Genomic DNA, 20,497 nt, shown 5'->3' on the forward strand with positions numbered 1-20,497 from the left:
AACAATCAAATCAATGTATCTAGGTGCACTGTACAATTGCGATGGTAGGTGAAACATATAAAAGTAGAGACCATGAAGTGCAGTAAATAAGTGCAACAATTAACACATTTGTATAAAAGCATACGTGCATTAGTGGGATATACAGTAGTCCACAGTATTATTAGAGCTGGGAAATATTAGGTTAAGTGCAACCGTTAGTACATTTGTATAAAAGCATACGTGCATTAGTGGGATATACAGTAGTCCACAGTATTATTAGAGTTGGGAAATATTAGGTTAAGTGCAACCGTTAGTACATTTGTATAAAAGCATACGTGCATTAATGGGATATACAGTAGTCCACAGTATTATTAGAGTTGGGAAATATTAGGTTAAGTGCAACCGTTAGTACATTTGTATAAAAGCATACGTGCATTAATGGGATATACAGTAGTCCACAGTATTATTGGAGTTAGGAAATATTAGTGTGTACAATGTTAAAGACAGGGGAAATGGCGAATCATGCGAGAAAGAAGTGAAGTTCACGATCCGTGTTCAGGCCTAGTTCAACTGCGCCAAGTTTTATGATCCATTTAGACTCGCATCTACGTAGATCTCTGGTTCTGTCTCCCCATCTCGGTGAATTTGGGACCTGAGTGATGCCATGGAACCTAAGGCTCAGGAGATCCTGTTCCCCGTGTGAAGTGTTGAAATGAACAGCCATAGGATAGTTAATGTTAGCATTTCACTCTTTCAATATCTTTGGACACCATTACATTGTCACGCTCTCAAGTCTTGACTTTATCTTTCTCACCGTTGATCTAGGCACTCACCCGGTGCCTAGCATCAACATAGTCATTGTCGCGTCCTCACTTACTACTTTACTGCCTTTGCTTTTCCCATTATCATCATTTTACGCTATCTCCGAGTCACACACAAGATGGCCGCCGTTTTAACCATTATAGCCCATTCACACCCAAGATGGTCGCCGTTTTTGCCATTTTAGCCAAGTCCCTTATCCATTTCTGCTGCACTTCCACCTTCTACTTAATTAGAAAGCAATTCCCCTCGCAGACCATTACACGTTCTCGCGACTACCTGATAGCTCACCGCTACGCTTCTTCCTGGTAAGTGTCCAACTCGCCATTACAACGTATCTCTTAACGTTGTTTTCACCGCTACCAGTTAACGTATTATGCCTATTACTTTCTTAGATTGAGACTCGCCTTTGTAACTTTTTTCATAGCGGTTTTCTCACCGTAATTACTATTTTTTAACTCCTGCTTCTCCCACTTACTGAGTCTATGCCCACGCTCCTGCGGTCAGTTTTCTAACCACGATTCATTTTGGTTTAGTCCTCAACAGTCGCCCACCACGACTCGGGCTATTTTTACTCTTCTAATCAGGGTTTATCTAATTTGGGGCCATGTGCCCAACATTATATCACCGTGCGCCCCGACTCTGTTTCTTTAAACTGGTTGTGACTTAACTTCTGGCGCTTTTTCCCTTAACATAATCACCAGTTACCAACCGCTCGAGCATTTGCGACTTACAATGTATTCACGCCGGTTTCCCAATGTCTTTACTCCTCATACGAATCACATTTACGATAGCATTTCGTTTTTATCTTTACCTTCTTTTTTACATTAATTTCCTTTTCAAGTCTTCCGGTGCCAGCCATCCTGCCCTTTCTTCATACTCTATATTTTCTTTCCTGGTACTATTTTAGGTCACGATTACAGGCTTATCAGGGCCTCCTCAATCTGCATTATCACTCAAGCCTTTTACCTACGTACCTGTAGCTGCCTGGCGCAGTCATACTAATTACAGTTCTTTAACACTTTACTCAGGTATGTTCTCACTGACCAATTTTATTTTATATCTATTTTTATATCTTTTCCTTTCTCTCCAATCCAACTTTTCTCACCATTTTCTCCTCCGGACTACCTTCTCTTTATTTTTCTACGCCTTTTTTCCAATTGTCCTGTTATACACTATTACCTATCCCCTCCATCTATTCCATTACTCTTTCTTTCTTTGGTTTATCTTACTTACTTTCTTTCCAGCCCACTCAACTGATCACAGAGCAACCTCGCTACTAAACACCACCACTTACTTACTTAGGCCAGCTGCCCCAGGTATGAAGTTTACTCCTTCAATATGCCCTCCGGGACCCACCGCCCTCGTTACTTCTTCTTTTTTCCACCTTTCACTTAACCGTATCTCCCCTTTGTTGTTTTTACTCACTTTCTCTCCCTGCTTTCTCTTAGTCCTGCAATACTCTCCCAATTGTATACCAATTGCGAGCTAATATCGCTATATAGTACTTATAATTTAAAATTTCCAACACTTTGTGTTTTTAGACATTTTCCACATTACCACGGTGATTTACCTAGTATTTTCATGTTTCTTATTTTGAATCCCACCACCACTCACCTTTATAGCCATGTTGACTAATTGCTCACTTACACAAACTCGCACCTATGATTTCCGGTTTTTGGTTTTCACACCAGATTCCAATACACACATATGTATTCAATGTTTGCTGTCATTACTGTATTACAGCCTTGATGAAGTCACTTGTGTGACGAAACACGTGTTGGCTGTATCTCCACGATGACTCAATGTTTTCTAAACACCTACAAATAAAGACACCATCTGCAAACAGGATTTGAGACTCGTTTCAACTTCATACTTCTCCCAACCTACAGAACTACACCAGGAATATCTTTTCTTGCTTTACTGTTGGACATTACTCTCTGTGTGCTGTGGCCATTTTGTCTCATCGACAAGGAGCTTGTGGACATTGTTGACGAGGTGGTCGTCGACAGCGGCATTGACGATGATGTGGTCGTCAACGGTGTTGGTATTGTTTTCATCAACGTTACTGTTATAGTCAACACAATGGAGCTCGTCGTCAGTGTGGTGGTTGTTCATGACAAATTAGTCTTCTTTGATGCAGATACCGTCGTCCATGTCGTCGTCAACGAGGTAGACAACGATGGTGAAATCGTTGTCAGGCTTCTGACTACTGCCGTCAATGATGGTTTTGAAGTCTTTGACGTTGTTAATGACAATTTAGTAGTTATTTTTGGCCACTTTGTGGAAAAGCTCAGAAAATGATTTAGGCTTTAACAGAAGGGTTGAAGATGGAGCTGAGGGCTCAGATTTAGAGTCTGAAGGAGCCCTTTTTTGTTTTTCCTCATAAAAGGAGCCTTCTGCAGTTCCATGGTGGTGCAGCTTTTTTAAGGCTTTTTTACTGTGATGAGGGGAACCATGGCAAGACCTTTCCCTATTTATGGAAGCCTGCGAGGAGGTGGAACACTCACTACTTTCTTCCTCAGAAACTATGGCAGTCTTGGTTTTAATTTTCTGTAACCATAGTAAAAGCCCCCCCTCACGGTCTTTGAGGGGTTTTGTAGAAACAGTTCTGCCTATCCTGCAGTCTCTCATCTTGTGGGATGGATGAAGACAACATATACATTCTTTATGAGGATCTTCCAAATGTAGTCTCTTCTCACCACAGGTGGTACAAGCTCTGAAGGGACCTTTCTTAGCCAGTTCTGCTATTTGGAGATTACCAAATCAGGACAAAACTGAGCAGAGCCCAGGAAGACTCCCACACACACAACCTGCGGTGAAAAGCTGAGGGAAGATGCCTCTGTTGTGAGTGTTCTACGGGTGCTGTTGCCTGATTTGTTTTTGGTCAACTTTGGTCCCTTTTAAAAAAGGACATAGATAGGCTATTAAGCTGAACGTTGCATTCCCTTTATAGGCTATAATACTGATATATACTGCTTACTATGAAACCGTGGGACTCCCATTTCTATGATGGGGAATGATTCAAGCATGTGAATCTATGAAAGATGCCCCAATACTGGAGAACTATAATTTTCTAATAAATGCCACTCAGTGCAATGATGTTTAATATACTAAAGTGAAGGACTTCCATATGGTCAACAAATATACTTTTTTGAATTCTGAAAACTGTTTACTGTATTTTTACAGGGCATTTTCTGCATGATTTATATGTCAAAACCTGCAAGGCTCAGCTTGTCCTTTGGTTTTTAGAGCCAGATCTAATCCCTGACTTGGCCCTGGCTTGGCTCAATATTTGGCTTTTAGAGCAAAGCCTGACCAGTAGCCCCACTCTTGCTCGGGGGCAGGCTCTTAGACTCGAGCCTGATCTCTGAAAGCTTGGCTCTGCTTGCACGTGGCTGTTAGACCCGAGTCGGCCCTTGACCTCAACTGGGCTCTGGCTCATAGACACAAACCTAACCCCTGAACCTTGGCTCGGCTCGTACGGGGGCTCTTAGAGCCAAGCCTGACCTGTAGCCTGACGCAGGCTTGTGCGCTGGCTCATAGACACAAACCTGATCCCTGAACCTTGGCTCGGTTTGTGCTGTGACTTATAGATCAAAGCTGGCCCCTGACTTCTACCTCAGCTCTGGCTTGTGCGCTGGCTCGTAGACACAAACCTGACCCCTAAACCCTGGCTCGGCTTGTGCTCTGGCTCTTGAAGCCAAGTCTGACCCCTGAATCCTGGTTCGGCTCTGGGTCATGCTCTGGATTTAAGAGCCAACCCTGACCCCGGCTTGGCATGTGCTCTTGCTCTTGAAACCAACCCTGGCCTCTGCCCAGCTCTGGTTCCACCATGGTCGGTTTTTCCTGCAACTTTACTGGCCTGCCCACCTCTATTTTAATCTTTTTACTTTTGCAGGTGTAGGATGCCGTGAATATTTCAAAAGAATCTTTGATAAACTCCAAATTAAACAAGATGCCCATATGGGGCTCCTTTCTTTCAGACAATGGCCACAAGATCTAATTAACTGTATAAGTCACTTTAATCAACTGGTCTCAGAATCAGGAAGGATGGACAAAGTGGCAGCTGCTGCCTCCTGCTAAGGTTTATGTAAAGATTTGAAAGATCACATATCACTAGTGGTAAGCGACCCACTGATTCTAACAGTCTCAGACTTAGCACTACAGATAGGCTCCCAGCAAAAACAACACTGGTTGGAAAAAGTGGAATAACTCGCAGTATACCTGTGGTTCCAGCAGGAGAATTTAATTATTGGGTCAGGAGACCCACTGCAGGTTTGGCAATTACAAAAACACATTACAACCCAGAAAAAATATAAAAAGAAGGAGAAAAACACTATGCCCTGATCATTTCCTTAAAAAATGTCCAAGACGGCCAGAAAAAGCCAGTGGTTGATCTTGAGGGCAAACCCAGATCGAGCAAACTTGCAACAAAAGAGCTCAACTTTGCCAAGGAACATTACTATTTTTTGGTGGAATCACCCACTCTTTCATAAGCACTCTCGGTTTTAGCTCTTAATGATTCTGGAGCCTTAGGGTGTTTTATGGACCTTTCAGGGAAAAGTTCAAATACCAAAAAAGAGAAAACAACAACAGGAACTTATTAAAAGTATCAATGGTACAGACTTGCTTTCTGGAGACATTGTTTGAGTAACAGAAATCTTAATCATGGCTACATTACATGAGAATGCGGAGTCTTTAGCTTTTTATTTGATTGATGCTCCTGCTTTACTATTGTTTTAGGAACTTTGTGGTTATGTGACATAACCCACATAATGATTGGCAACAAGAAACCCTTTACTTTATGTGTCCCTACTGCACAAATAACTGCTTACCCCATGTTAATCTTACAATCCTACACACTTTGATCTGTTTTACTTCACAGGCTTCAGAGGAAACAGTGTAGATTCCAGCTGCATATCAAGAGTATCTGGATGTATTTAGCAAAGGAGGGGCAAATACATCCCCCGCATCAACCCTATGGTTGCACCATCAAGCTAGTCCATGATGCTAATATGCAGCATGTAGGGGATTACCCTGTTATTCCTTGAGATTAACAGATGCTTAAAGAATATTTGGATGGCAATCTAAAGAACAAGTTCATTAGACATTTCACAGCCCCCTCTAGGGGCACCTTTTTCCTTTGTGCCAAAGAGAGGAGGGGGGTTGCGCCAATGTGTGGATTACTGCAAATTGAACCAAATTACAATCAGAAAGAGCTATCCATTACCACTTATTTTAGTATTGTTAGATCTATACAAAGTTGGATCTATGGGGTGCATATACTATAGTGTGCTTTCAGGAAGTTGGTGAATGGAAGACAGCCTTCCAAACCTGTTATGATCACTATAAATATTTAGCAATGCCATAATGCCATTTGGCATTAAAGCGCTTTCCAGCACTTTATTAACAACATCTTTGGGGATCTGCTAGACTCTTTTGTTGGAATATATCAGGGTGATATTATAATCTTCTCCAGGACCAAAGAAGAACATTGACAATATGTTAAAGAAGTCTTGCAGAGACAGAGATGCCTTTCCCTATATGCGAAAGCAGAGAAGTGCTTATTTGAGGTTACCGCTGTCTCTCTTATGGACTCCTATTTCATGGATCATGGAGTGAAAATGGATTCAGATAAAGTTAAATCTCTATATGAATGGACTGTGGAGCAGATACAGAGATTCCCTGGTATTCCTAATTTTTGACAGTTCATTCAAAATGTTTTCATACAAAGTCCTCCCACTCATGCATTTAATCAAGAAAGGAGTTCCTTTTGTATGGGGACCAAAACATTTCCTGAATTAAAGGACCCTTTCATGACTCCAATGCCACGATATTCAGATCATTCACTCCCTTTAATCATGGAAACTGATGCCTTATCTTATGCCCAGCCATCCCAGCGCCTGACACCTCGGCTGCTCCTCTCACATGAAGCAGTGCTGCCAGGCATCCAAGCCTCCTGATACACTGAATCTGCCCCCAATCCTCTGACGTGCAGCAATGTGCCCAGCTGTCCCACCCAGCCGATATACCTTGGTCGCTCCCGCTTCATCTTCTCGGCAGACTTGGGGCCTTGCATGATATGCTCCGGGCCATGGCGCTGCCCGCTCTGTTCAGACACATCTTTGCTGCCGGTCACTTCAGGCACCAGGGCCTCAACTGGCTTTTCACTGCTGTGGCATCCTTTGGTGCAGCCCTGAGGAGAAGAGGGAGAGTGAATGTGCTGAACAGAACTGCAAGTCATCTTGGTTCTGCCCCGTGAGCCTCTTCACAGGTGCTTTCATGGGGTAGGGAGTGTATATATATATATATATATATATATATATATATATATATATATATATGTGTGTGTGTGTATATAAAGAGAGAGTGGTAGGCACAGACCTCAGCACCTTCTCGCAGGGCTTTGAGTGGGATGAAAAAAGTGTATGTTTGGAGGGGGAGTTCTCCAAAAAACGGCGTGGCTTAAACACGTAAACTAAATGTCTGCAATGCTGATGGCTGTGGAACATGAGGTGACCAGAGGTGACCGGAGATGACCAAAGGTGAACAAAGAGTACCAGAGGCGACCAGAGAGGGCCGGAGGCGACCAAAGAGGACTGGAGGTGACCAGAGGTGACCAGAGAGGACCAGAGTCGACCAGAGAGGACCAGAGGTGACTAGAGAGGACCAGAGGTGAACAGAGAGGACCAGAGGCGACCAGAGAGGACCGGAGGCGATCAGAGAGGACCGAGGGGGACCAGAGGCGACCGGAGAGGACCAGAGGCGACCAGAGAGGACCAGAGGCGACTAGAGAGGACCAGAGGCGACTAGAGAGGACCAGAGGCGACCAGAGAGGACCGGAGGCGACCAGAGAGCACCGGAGGTGACCAGAGAGGATCAGAGGTGACCAGAGAGGACCAGAGGCGACTAGAGAGGACCAGAGGTGACCAGAGAGGACCAGTGGCGACCAGAGAGGACCAGAGGCGACTAGAGAGGACCAGAGGCAACCAGAGAGGACCAGAGGCAACCAGAGAGGACCAGAGGTGACCAGAGAGGACCGGAGGTGACCAGAGAGGACCAGAGGCGACCAGAGAGGACCAGAGGCGCCCAGAGAGGACCAGAGGTGCCCAGAGGTGACCAGAGAGGGCCAGAGGTGACCAGAGAGGGCCAGAGGCGACCAGAGAGGACGTGAGGTGACTAGAGGCGACCAGAGAGGACCAGAGTCGACCAGAGAGGACCAGAGGTGACTAGAGAGGACCAGGGGTGAACAGAGAGGACCAGGGGTGACAAGAGAGGACCAGAGGGGACCAGAGATGACCAAAGAAGACCAGAGGCGACCAAAGAGGACCAGAGGTGACCAGAGAGGACCGGGGGTGACCAGAGAGGACCAGGGGTGACCAGAGAGGACCAGGGGTGACCAGAGAGAACCAGAGAGGACCGGAGGTGACCAGAGAGGACCAGAGGTGACGAGGAAGGACCAGAGGTGACGAGGGAGGACAAGAGGTGACTAGAGAGGACCAGAGGTAATCAGAGGACCAGAGGCGACCAGAGAGGACCAGAGGCAACCAGAGAGGACCGGAGGCGACCAGAGAGCACCAGAGGTGACCAGAGAGGACCAGAGGTGACCAGAGAGGACCAGAGGCGACCAGAGAGGACCGGAGGTGACCAGAGGCACCCCGAGGTGACCAGAGGTGACCAGAGAGGACCAGAGAGGACTAGAGGCGACAAGAGAGGGCCGAAGGCAACCACAGAGGACCGGAGGTGACCAGAGAGGACCAGAGGTGACCGGAGATGACCAGAGGTGACCAGAGAAGACCAGAGGCGACCAGAGAAGACCAGAGGCGACCAGAGAGGGCCAGAGGCGACCAGAGAGGGCCAGAGGTTACCAAAGAGGGCCAGAGGTTACCAAAGAGGATGTGAGGTGACTAGAGGCGACCAGAGAGGACCAGAGTCGACCAGAGAGGACCAGAGGTGACTAGAGAGGACTAGAGGTGACTAGAGAGGACCAGGGGTGACCAGAGAGGACCGGAGGGGACCAGAGGTGACCAGAGAAGACCAGAGGTGACCAGAGAAGACCAGAGGCGACCAGAGAGGACCAGAGGTGACCAGAGAGGACCGGTGGTGACCAGAGAGGACTGGAGGTGACCAGAGGTGACCAGAGAGGATCAGAGGTGACCAGAGAGGACCAGAGGTGACCAGTGAGGACAAGAGGTGACTATAGAGGACCAGAGGTAATCAGAGAGGACCAGAGGCGCCCGGAGGTGACCAGAGGTGACCAGAGAGGACCAGAGACCACCAGAGGCGACCAGAGAGGGCCGAAGGCAACCACAGAGGACCGGAGGTGACCAGAGAGGACCAGAGGCGACCAGAGAGCACCAGAGGTGACCAGAGAGGACAAGAGGTGACTAGAGAGGACCAGAGGTAATCTGAGAGGACCAGAGGCGACCAGAGAGGACCAGAGGCAACCAGAGAGGACCAGATGCGACCAGAGGTGACCAGAGAGGACCGGAGGCGATCAGAGAGGACCGGAGGGGACCAGAGGCGACCGGAGAGGACCAGAGGCGACCGGAGAGGACCAGAGGCGACCAGAGAGGACCGGAGGCGACCAGAGAGCACCGGAGGCGACCAGAGAGCACCGGAGGTGACCAGAGAGGATCAGAGGTGACCAGAGAGGACCAGAGGTGACTAGAGAGGACCAGAGGTGACCAGAGAGGACCAGAGGTGACCAGAGAGGACCAGAGGCAACCAGAGAGGACCAGAGGCGACTAGAGAGGACCGGAGGTGACCAGAGAGGACCAGAGGCGCCCAGAGAGGACCAGAGGCGCCCAGAGAGGACCAGAGGTGCCCAGAGGTGACCAGAGAGGACCAGAGGTGACCAGAGAGGACAGGAGGCGACCAGAGAGGACCAGAGGCGACCAGAGAGAACCAGAGAGGACCAGAGAGAACCAGAGAGGACCAGAGGTGCCCAGAGAAGACCAGAGACGACCAGAGAGAGCCAGAGGTGACCAGAGAGGGCCAGAGGCAACCAGAGAGGACGTGAGGTGACTAGAGGCGACCAGAGTCGACCAGAGAGGACCAGAGGTGACTAGAGAGGACCAGGGGTGACCAGAGAGGACCAGGGGTGACAAGAGAGGACCGGAGGGGACCAGAGATGACCAAAGAAGACCAGAGGCGACCAGAGAGGACCAGAGGTGACCAGAGAGGACTGGAGGTGACCAGAGGTGACCAGAGAGGATCAGAGGTGACCAGAGAGGACCGGAGGTGACCAGAGAGGACCGGAGGTGACCAGTGAGGACAAGAGGTGACTAGAGAGGATCAGAGGTAATCAGAGGACCAGAGGCGACCAGAGAGGACCAGAGGCAACCAAAGAGGACCGGAGGCGACCAGAGAGCACCAGAGGTGACCAGAGAGGACCAGAGGTGACCAGAGAGGACCAGAGGCGACCAGAGAGGACCGGAGGTGACCAGAGGCACCCGGAGGTGACCAGAGGTGACCAGAGAGGACCAGAGACGACTAGAGGCGACCAGAGAGGGCCAAAGGCAACCGGAGATGACCAGAGGTGACCAGAGAAGACCAGAGGCGACCAGAGAAGACCAGAGGCGACCAGAGAGGGCCAGAGGCGACCAAAGAGGACGTGAGGTGACTAGAGGCGACCAGAGAGGACCAGAGTCGACCAGAGAGGACCAGAGGTGACCAGAGAGGACCAGAGGTGACTAGAGAGGACCAGGGGTGACCAGAGAGGACCAGGGGTGACCAGAGAGGACCGGAGGGGACCAGAGAGGACCGGAGGGGACCAGAGGTGACCAGAGAAGACCAGAGGCAACCAGAGAAGACCAGAGGTGACCAGAGAGGACCGGGGGTGACCAGGGAGGACTGGAGGTGACCAGGGAGGACTGGAGGTGACCAGAGGTGACCAGAGAGGATCAGAGGTGACCAGAGAGGACCAGAGGTGACCAGTGAGGACAAGAGGTGACTAGTGAGGACCAGAGGTAATCAGAGAGGACCAGAGGCGCCCGGAGGTGACTAGAGGTGACTAGAGAGGACCAGGGGTGACCAGAGAGGACCGGAGGGGACCAGAGGTGACCAGAGAAGACCAGAGGTGACCAGAGAAGACCAGAGGCGACCAGAGAGGACCAGAGGTGACCAGAGAGGACCGGTGGTGACCAGAGAGGACTGGAGGTGACCAGAGGTGACCAGAGAGGATCAGAGGTGACCAGAGAGGACCAGAGGTGACCAGTGAGGACAAGAGGTGACTATAGAGGACCAGAGGTAATCAGAGAGGACCAGAGGCGCCCGGAGGTGACCAGAGGTGACCAGAGAGGACCAGAGACCACCAGAGGCGACCAGAGAGGGCCGAAGGCAACCACAGAGGACCGGAGGTGACCAGAGAGGACCAGAGGCGACCAGAGAGCACCAGAGGTGACCAGAGAGGACAAGAGGTGACTAGAGAGGACCAGAGGTAATCTGAGAGGACCAGAGGCGACCAGAGAGGACCAGAGGCAACCAGAGAGGACCAGATGCGACCAGAGGTGACCAGAGAGGACCGGAGGCGATCAGAGAGGACCGGAGGGGACCAGAGGCGACCGGAGAGGACCAGAGGCGACCGGAGAGGACCAGAGGCGACCAGAGAGGACCGGAGGCGACCAGAGAGCACCGGAGGCGACCAGAGAGCACCGGAGGTGACCAGAGAGGATCAGAGGTGACCAGAGAGGACCAGAGGTGACTAGAGAGGACCAGAGGTGACCAGAGAGGACCAGAGGTGACCAGAGAGGACCAGAGGCAACCAGAGAGGACCAGAGGCGACTAGAGAGGACCGGAGGTGACCAGAGAGGACCAGAGGCGCCCAGAGAGGACCAGAGGCGCCCAGAGAGGACCAGAGGTGCCCAGAGGTGACCAGAGAGGACCAGAGGTGACCAGAGAGGACAGGAGGCGACCAGAGAGGACCAGAGGCGACCAGAGAGAACCAGAGAGGACCAGAGAGAACCAGAGAGGACCAGAGGTGCCCAGAGAAGACCAGAGACGACCAGAGAGAGCCAGAGGTGACCAGAGAGGGCCAGAGGCAACCAGAGAGGACGTGAGGTGACTAGAGGCGACCAGAGTCGACCAGAGAGGACCAGAGGTGACTAGAGAGGACCAGGGGTGACCAGAGAGGACCAGGGGTGACAAGAGAGGACCGGAGGGGACCAGAGATGACCAAAGAAGACCAGAGGCGACCAGAGAGGACCAGAGGTGACCAGAGAGGACTGGAGGTGACCAGAGGTGACCAGAGAGGATCAGAGGTGACCAGAGAGGACCGGAGGTGACCAGAGAGGACCGGAGGTGACCAGTGAGGACAAGAGGTGACTAGAGAGGATCAGAGGTAATCAGAGGACCAGAGGCGACCAGAGAGGACCAGAGGCAACCAAAGAGGACCGGAGGCGACCAGAGAGCACCAGAGGTGACCAGAGAGGACCAGAGGTGACCAGAGAGGACCAGAGGCGACCAGAGAGGACCGGAGGTGACCAGAGGCACCCGGAGGTGACCAGAGGTGACCAGAGAGGACCAGAGACGACTAGAGGCGACCAGAGAGGGCCAAAGGCAACCGGAGATGACCAGAGGTGACCAGAGAAGACCAGAGGCGACCAGAGAAGACCAGAGGCGACCAGAGAGGGCCAGAGGCGACCAAAGAGGACGTGAGGTGACTAGAGGCGACCAGAGAGGACCAGAGTCGACCAGAGAGGACCAGAGGTGACCAGAGAGGACCAGAGGTGACTAGAGAGGACCAGGGGTGACCAGAGAGGACCAGGGGTGACCAGAGAGGACCGGAGGGGACCAGAGAGGACCGGAGGGGACCAGAGGTGACCAGAGAAGACCAGAGGCAACCAGAGAAGACCAGAGGTGACCAGAGAGGACCGGGGGTGACCAGGGAGGACTGGAGGTGACCAGGGAGGACTGGAGGTGACCAGAGGTGACCAGAGAGGATCAGAGGTGACCAGAGAGGACCAGAGGTGACCAGTGAGGACAAGAGGTGACTAGTGAGGACCAGAGGTAATCAGAGAGGACCAGAGGCGCCCGGAGGTGACCAGAGGTGACCAGAGAGGACCAGAGACGATCAGAGAGGGCCGAAGGCAACCACAGAGGACCGGAGGTGACCAGAGAGGACCAGAGGCGACCGGAGATGACCAGAGGTGACCAGAGAAGACCAGAGGCGACCAGAGAGGGCCAGAGGCGACCAGAGAGGGCCAGAGGCGACCAGAGAGGACGTGAGGTGACTAGAGGCGACCAGAGAGGACCAGAGTCGACCAGAGAGGACCAGAGGTGACTAGAGAGGACCAGGGGTGACCAGAGAGGAGCAGGGGTGACCAGAGAGGAGCAGGGGTGACCAGAGAGGACCGGAGGGGACCAGAGGTGACCAGAGAAGACCAAAGGCGACCAGAGAAGACCAGAGGCGACCAGAGAGGACCGGGGGTGACCAGAGAGGACTGGAGGTGACCAGAGGTGACCACAGAGGATCAAGGGTGACCAGAGAGGACCAGAGGTGACCAGTGAGGACAAGAGGTGACCAGAGGTGACCAGTGAGGACCAGAGGTAATCAGAGAGGACCAGAGGCGACCAGAGAGGACCAGAGGCAACCAGAGAGGACCAGAGGTGACTAGAGAGGACCAGAGGTGACTAGAGAGGACCAGAGGTGACCAGAGAGGACCAGAGGTGACCACAGAGCACCGGAGGCGACCAGAGAGGACCAGAGGTGACCAGAGAGGACCGGAGGTGACCAGAGGCACCCGGAGGTGACCAGAGGTGACCAGAGAGGACCAGAGACGACCAGAGGTGACCAGTGAGGACAAGAGGTGACTATAGAGGACCAGAGGTAATCAGAGAGGACCAGAGGCGCCCGGAGGTGACCAGAGGTGACCAGAGAGGACCAGAGACCACCAGAGGCGACCAGAGAGGGCCGAAGGCAACCACAGAGGACCGGAGGTGACCAGAGAGGACCAGAGGCGACCAGAGAGCACCAGAGGTGACCAGAGAGGACAAGAGGTGACTAGAGAGGACCAGAGGTAATCTGAGAGGACCAGAGGCGACCAGAGAGGACCAGAGGCAACCAGAGAGGACCAGAGGCGACCAGAGGTGACCAGAGAGGACCGGAGGCGATCAGAGAGGACCGGAGGGGACCAGAGGCGACCGGAGAGGACCAGAGGCGACCGGAGAGGACCAGAGGCGACCAGAGAGGACCGGAGGCGACCAGAGAGCACCGGAGGCGACCAGAGAGCACCGGAGGTGACCAGAGAGGATCAGAGGTGACCAGAGAGGACCAGAGGTGACTAGAGAGGACCAGAGGTGACCAGAGAGGACCAGAGGTGACCAGAGAGGACCAAAGGCAACCAGAGAGGACCAGAGGCGACTAGAGAGGACCAGAGGTGACCAGAGAGGACCGGAGGTGACCAGAGAGGACCAGAGGCGCCCAGAGAGGACCAGAGGCGCCCAGAGAGGACCAGAGGCGCCCAGAGAGGACCAGAGGTGCCCAGAGGTGACCAGAGAGGACCAGAGGTGACCAGAGAGGACCGGAGGTGACCAGAGAGGACCAGAGGCGACCAGAGAGGACCAGAGGCGACCAGAGAGAACCAGAGAGGACCAGAGAGAACCAGAGAGGACCAGAGGTGCCCAGAGAAGACCAGAGACGACCAGAGAGAGCCAGAGGTGACCAGAGAGGGCCAGAGGCAACCAGAGAGGACGTGAGGTGACTAGAGGCGACCAGAGTCGACCAGAGAGGACCAGAGGTGACTAGAGAGGACCAGGGGTGACCAGAGAGGACCAGGGGTGACAAGAGAGGACCGGAGGGGACCAGAGATGACCAAAGAAGACCAGAGGCGACCAGAGAGGACCAGAGGTGACCAGAGAGGACTGGAGGTGACCAGAGAGGATCAGAGGTGACCAGAGAGGACCGGAGGTGACCAGAGAGGACCGGAGGTGACCAGTGAGGACAAGAGGTGACTAGAGAGGATCAGAGGTAATCAGAGGACCAGAGGCGACCAGAGAGGACCAGAGGCAACCAAAGAGGACCGGAGGCGACCAGAGAGCACTAGAGGTGACCAGAGAGGACCAGAGGTGACCAGAGAGGACCAGAGGCGACCAGAGAGGACCGGAGGTGACCAGAGGCACCCGGAGGTGACCAGAGGTGACCAGAGAGGACCAGAGACGACTAGAGGCGACCAGAGAGGGCCAAAGGCAACCGGAGATGACCAGAGGTGACCAGAGAAGACCAGAGGCGACCAGAGAAGACCAGAGGCGACCAGAGAGGGCCAGAGGCGACCAAAGAGGACGTGAGGTGACTAGAGGCGACCAGAGAGGACCAGAGTCGACCAGAGAGGACCAGAGGTGACCAGAGAGGACCAGAGGTGACTAGAGAGGACCAGGGGTGACCAGAGAGGACCGGAGGGGACCAGAGGTGACCAGAGAAGACCAGAGGCGACCAGAGAAGACCAGAGGTGACCAGAGAGGACCGGGGGTGACCAGGGAGGACTGGAGGTGACCAGGGAGGACTGGAGGTGACCAGAGGTGACCAGAGAGGATCAGAGGTGACCAGAGAGGACCAGAGGTGACCAGTGAGGACAAGAGGTGACTAGTGAGGACCAGAGGTAATCAGAGAGGACCAGAGGCGCCCGGAGGTGACCAGAGGTGACCAGAGAGGACCAGAGACGACCAGAGAGGGCCGAAGGCAACCACAGAGGACCGGAGGTGACCAGAGAGGACCAGAGGCGACCGGAGATGACCAGAGGTGACCAGAGAAGACCAGAGGCGACCAGAGAGGGCCAGAGGCGACCAGAGAGGGCCAGAGGCGACCAAAGAGGACGTGAGGTGACTAGAGGCGACCAGAGAGGACCAGAGTCGACCAGAGAGGACCAGAGGTGACTAGAGAGGACCAGGGGTGACCAGAGAGGAGCAGGGGTGACCAGAGAGGACCGGAGGGGACCAGAGGTGACCAGAGAAGACCAAAGGCGACCAGAGAAGACCAGAGGCGACCAGAGAGGACCGGGGGTGACCAGAGAGGACTGGAGGTGACCAGAGGTGACCAGAGAGGATCAAGGGTGACCAGAGAGGACCAGAGGTGACCAGTGAGGACAAGAGGTGACCAGAGGTGACCAGTGAGGACCAGAGGTAATCAGAGAGGACCAGAGGCGACCAGAGAGGACCAGAGGCAACCAGAGAGGACCAGAGGTGACTAGAGAGGACCAGAGGTGACTAGAGAGGACCAGAGGTGACCAGAGAGGACCAGAGGTGACCACAGAGCACCGGAGGCGACCAGAGAGGACCAGAGGTGACCAGAGAGGACCGGAAGTGACCAGAGGCACCCGGAGGTGACCAGAGGTGACCAGAGAGGACCAGAGACGACCAGAGAGGACCGGAGGTGACCAGAGAGGACCGGAGGCAACCAAAGAGGACCGGAGGTGACCAGAGAGGACCGGAGGTGACCAGAGGGGACCAGAGAGGACCAAACAAACAAGCATGGATTAATTGCATCACTTTGTAAATATGGCACAACATTTTTGCCGATCTAACGCCATATAAGCATTAAAAAAATGATGCTAAAAGACTTTAGGATGGCGCTAAGGCATCTTAAATCAGCCCCTAAGTGTACAAAAGTGTTGTACTTGTAGTGGAGCAAATGGCAGCTGGTCGGACTTCAAAAAAAAAAATGTAACTGTCTGCCAGTGGTGGGGGAACAACAGAGGAGGCAGCTGGGGTAAGCAACAGGGAGGAGTGGGGAGGGTAAAATAAAATTACGGCTGGGTAGGTGAAGGAGGGGAAAAGAAGCATATGAGGGAGAGCGCAACACAGTGCAGGGGAGGAGCGGTCTGCCTGGGGGAGATGTACACGAGATAGGGAACAACACACTGGGGGGGAGTAACATGGGGGGGTGCAGACATTTCACTTTAAATCACCTGAAGAGAGCTAGAACAGACATGCTTGAGAGCCTAACAAAAAAGAAGAGTAGTTACTTCAAAGTGAGGAGTGGAAGGATACAAGACAGACAATCAAGAGGATGGTAAAGAGGGTATTCAGGGGTGGGGCTAAGCGCAAGAAGAGGAAGTACAGCCATAGAATAAGAAGGAAGCAAATGAGTGACAGCGAAGCCAACCACTGGAAGCCGTGGGAGGCTCTAAGACCACGCTGTGTCCTTTGCATAGCGCAGAGAAGCTCTTTTGCAACCAGACAGCTAGGAGAGGTCTGGTGGGCGGGACCTAAAAGCAAATGGATGCTGAGAGGCAGAGGCAAGGAGAGGTGAGGACCAATACAGGGAGGAAGAGGAGGAGAGAGCAGGACTCAAACAAAAAATAATGAAAGGGAGCGCCCCAGAGAAGAAGAAAAAGAATGAGACGGAGGAAGAAAGAGAGAGAGAGACGCACAGCGAGACTTGAGGTAAGAAGACAAAACATGGAGAAGTACAGGGAGAAGGGAAGGGAAGGAATAGGGAGAAAAATAAACTGAGAGATAAAGAAACCAAGAGAAGGAAAGGAAGAGTCAAATATAAAAAAAGAACAGGAGAATGAGGGAGATGAAGGGAAAGAGGGAGACAAAGAAAGAGAGAGAGGGAAGGGCCGAGAGGGGATGAGGAGAAGAAGGGAAAGGGATTAAAGAGAGAGGGAGCCGGAGAAACACAACGTAAAATAGAAAGAAGGAGATTGAGATGTAGAGAGGCAGAGAGAAAGGGGAGGGAGAGTAAGTTGGGGAGAGAAAGGGGAGGGAGAAGAAAGAGAGAGGACTAGTGGGAAGAGAGAGAAGGAGAGGAGGAGAGACTGAGAGAAAGAGAGAGTAACAGAAGGACAGAGAACAGGAGACTAGGGTCCTGGGGGTGGCTTCAGATGTCCACCCCCGGGGACATTCGGGCGGTGATACACGCCAGCCAAGGGGCTTCCCTATTGGTCGATTCAGGTCCTTATTTATTAAAAAAGGATGATTTGGAGGCGGGACGGGGCTCATTTATCTTTTGTGGGGCATGGGTTCTATATGTTGGAGATCAAAGACACCTGAGCACAAGTGCTGAACACAAGAGGATGGTGCTAGGACAGCCTTGTGGATTATCACATATTCCCCCTGGCCACAGGGACTGGACTTAGCTGATTGGCTCCCTGAGTCTCTGCTGCACCTGAGAACCCCCCCCCCCCACCTGCTCTGGCTCCTTAAGTTTGTGGAGGGAAGGCCAAGGACAGGCACCTCCATTTTGTGTTCCTCTGTGCATCTCCCCTGTGTCCTGATACAGCCCAGTGTTCAAGGATTGCAAGGAGACCTGGGTAGGGAGCCCAAAGATATTTCTGGTTGAATAGTATTAATTTTTCAAAGGGTGTTTGTTTTACTGTGGACTCTCTGTGTTTCAGGCAGCCTGGCCTCTTTTGGAGTGGTGTTTGTTTGGAAGTCGTTTTTGCCGTGACTGTGTGAATTCCCTTGCTAGTTTGTGGCGCCCCCCACACCTTCCCCCTCCTCTGTCCCCCTTTTTTTCACCCCTATTATTAGTGGAAAGGCTGCATACATCTTTCAGGGTGTGGTTTTGGGAGACTGTTTTGATCTGTTTGTGTGATTTAAATTGTGCTTGGAAGCTGTCTGCCCCCCTGTATTTTTGCCTTGAAAAGGCCCGATTTTGGAGTGTGCGCCCAGCACTGTTGCAGTGTTTGTCTCTTGGACAGTCTCCCCCTTGCCTGGAGAGTGGACTCTGCTGGCTTGGAGGTGTGGATTCGGCCTGTCTGTATCCAAGGAGATGCTGAATGGAGCAGCGGTTGCCTTCCCCCTGGCTACAGGGACTGGACTTGGCTGATTGGCTCCCTGAGTCTCTGCTGCACCTGGGGCCCGCCCCCCCCCACCTGCTCTGGCTTCTTGGGTTTGTGGGGGGAGGGCCAAAGACGGGCACCTCCGTTTTGTGTTCCTCTGTGCATCTCCCCTGTGTCCTGGTGCAGCCCGGTGTTCAGGGATTGCAAGGGGACCTGGGTGGGGAGCCCAAGGATATTTCTGGTTGGATGGTATTGGTTGTTCAGAGAGTGTTTGTTTTGCTGTGGACTCTCTGTGTTTCGGGCGGCCTGGCCTCTTTTGAAGTGGTGTTTGTTTGGAAGTCGTTCTTGCCGTGACTGTATGAATTCCCTTGCTGGTTTGTGGCGCCCCCCCCCCCCCCTTCCCTCCCTCTGCCCCCCTTTTTTTCGCCCCTATTCTTGGTGGTGGGGCTGCATACATCTTTCGGAGTGTGGTTTTGGGAGAGTGTTTTGGTCTGTTTGTGTGATTTAAGTTGTGCTTGGAGGCTGTCTGCCCCCCTGTATTTTTGCCTTGAAGGGGACCGATTTTGGAGTGTGCGCTCAGCACTATTGCAGTGTTTGTCTCTTGGACAGTCTCCCCCTTGCCTGGAGGGTGGACTCTGCTGGCTTGGAGGTGTGGATTCGGCCTGTCTGTGTCCAGGGAGATGCTGAGTGGAGCAGCAGTTGCCTTTCCCCTGGCCACAGGGACTGGAGTTTAGGTAACTTGCTCCTTATATAAGTTCCTCGTGGTTGTTGCATATGCTGTTGTGATTGATTGTTGGGAGATAGTGTTTCATTGGTTGCTAGCTCCAGGGATGCAGTTATGATTGGTGGATAGGGCTGGGATTATGATTGGCTGTTGGTTCTAGGGCTGTGATTGGTGGATAGGGCTGGGATTCTGATTGGCTGTTGGTTTTAGGGCTGGGGCTGTGATTGGTGGTCAGGAATAGGGCTGTGACTGGTGAATAGGGCTGGGTCTTCCATTAGTTGGCTAAATCAGGGTTTAAAATAGGATTGGCTAGGGTTCGAACCAGCTTCTTATTGGCCAGTAGGGCTATAAAAGGCCAGGAATCAGGGCGTCTGAGCCCGGGCGTCGAGGCAAAGGGCGGAGAGGACAAGGGCAGCTGTCTGTTTAAGGGCGGAGAGGACAAGGGCAGCTGTCTGTTTAAGGGCGGAGAGGACAAGGGCAGCTGTCTGTTTGGGCCTGTTCGGGACAGGTAGGGACTAGGGCCAGAAATGCTGCCCAATTCATATTTCACCAGGAATGGTTTCTGCCCCAACACATCCCTCAACATGCAAACGCATTATCTGCAAAGATATCCAACTCATGCATCACAAACTGACCATAGACATATTGCATTGCCCCACCACCCAACACAATACCCTACATACAACACATATACACATACCCCCCATAACTACTACAGTCAAACACCTTCATTCTCACAGCAAACACTACTCTGTCCCCTCCCACTAACACTACCTGCCACCACCCACACAATACAAAACTACAACATACAATCCTCACAGTTTCAGTCTCCCAGATACACACTCTCTGCTCATACTAACCAAAAACACTATCCACTGTTCGCTCCACACAGACCGCCTGTCTTCATAACAATGCCCAAACCCTGCCTTCAAACACATCATCTACAAACACTCTTCCCCTCTCCTCACCAATTACACACAACCATACAATCCCCACATTTCACTCCACCACACATATTACCCCTTCCGGTCATCTCAACTAATACTTATTTCCCTGACACACACCCATCACCTCTTACACACCTCATACATTCATCTCCAAAACACATCAACACCCCATCTAACACTCAAATTCCACTTGGCAGCACTAACTCACATACAAATCCCTCACCAAAAACAACTACACCAATAGCCCCTCTCATTATTCCACAAAAACAATACCGACCACAAACATCAGCACATCAAAGCAA

The 20,497-nt window shown here is 52.2% G+C and overlaps 1 protein-coding gene across 2 annotated transcripts in view; it reads right to left on the reverse strand.

Annotated features, from left to right (window-relative positions):
* The window catches only part of ITGB1BP2 (integrin subunit beta 1 binding protein 2), a 140,185-nt gene that overhangs the window by 54,754 nt on the left and 64,934 nt on the right, over nucleotides 1–20,497 (reverse strand). For both annotated transcript variants that reach the window (XM_069209176.1, XM_069209175.1), the window contains exon 4: nucleotides 6,834–6,997. In XM_069209176.1, the coding sequence (XP_069065277.1) occupies nucleotides 6,834–6,997 (164 nt within the window). The remainder of the gene's footprint in view (nucleotides 1–6,833; nucleotides 6,998–20,497) is intronic.

The sequence above is a fragment of the Pleurodeles waltl genome, chromosome 2_1 (genome assembly GCF_031143425.1).
Source record: "Pleurodeles waltl isolate 20211129_DDA chromosome 2_1, aPleWal1.hap1.20221129, whole genome shotgun sequence".
Lineage (NCBI taxonomy): Eukaryota > Metazoa > Chordata > Amphibia > Caudata > Salamandridae > Pleurodeles > Pleurodeles waltl.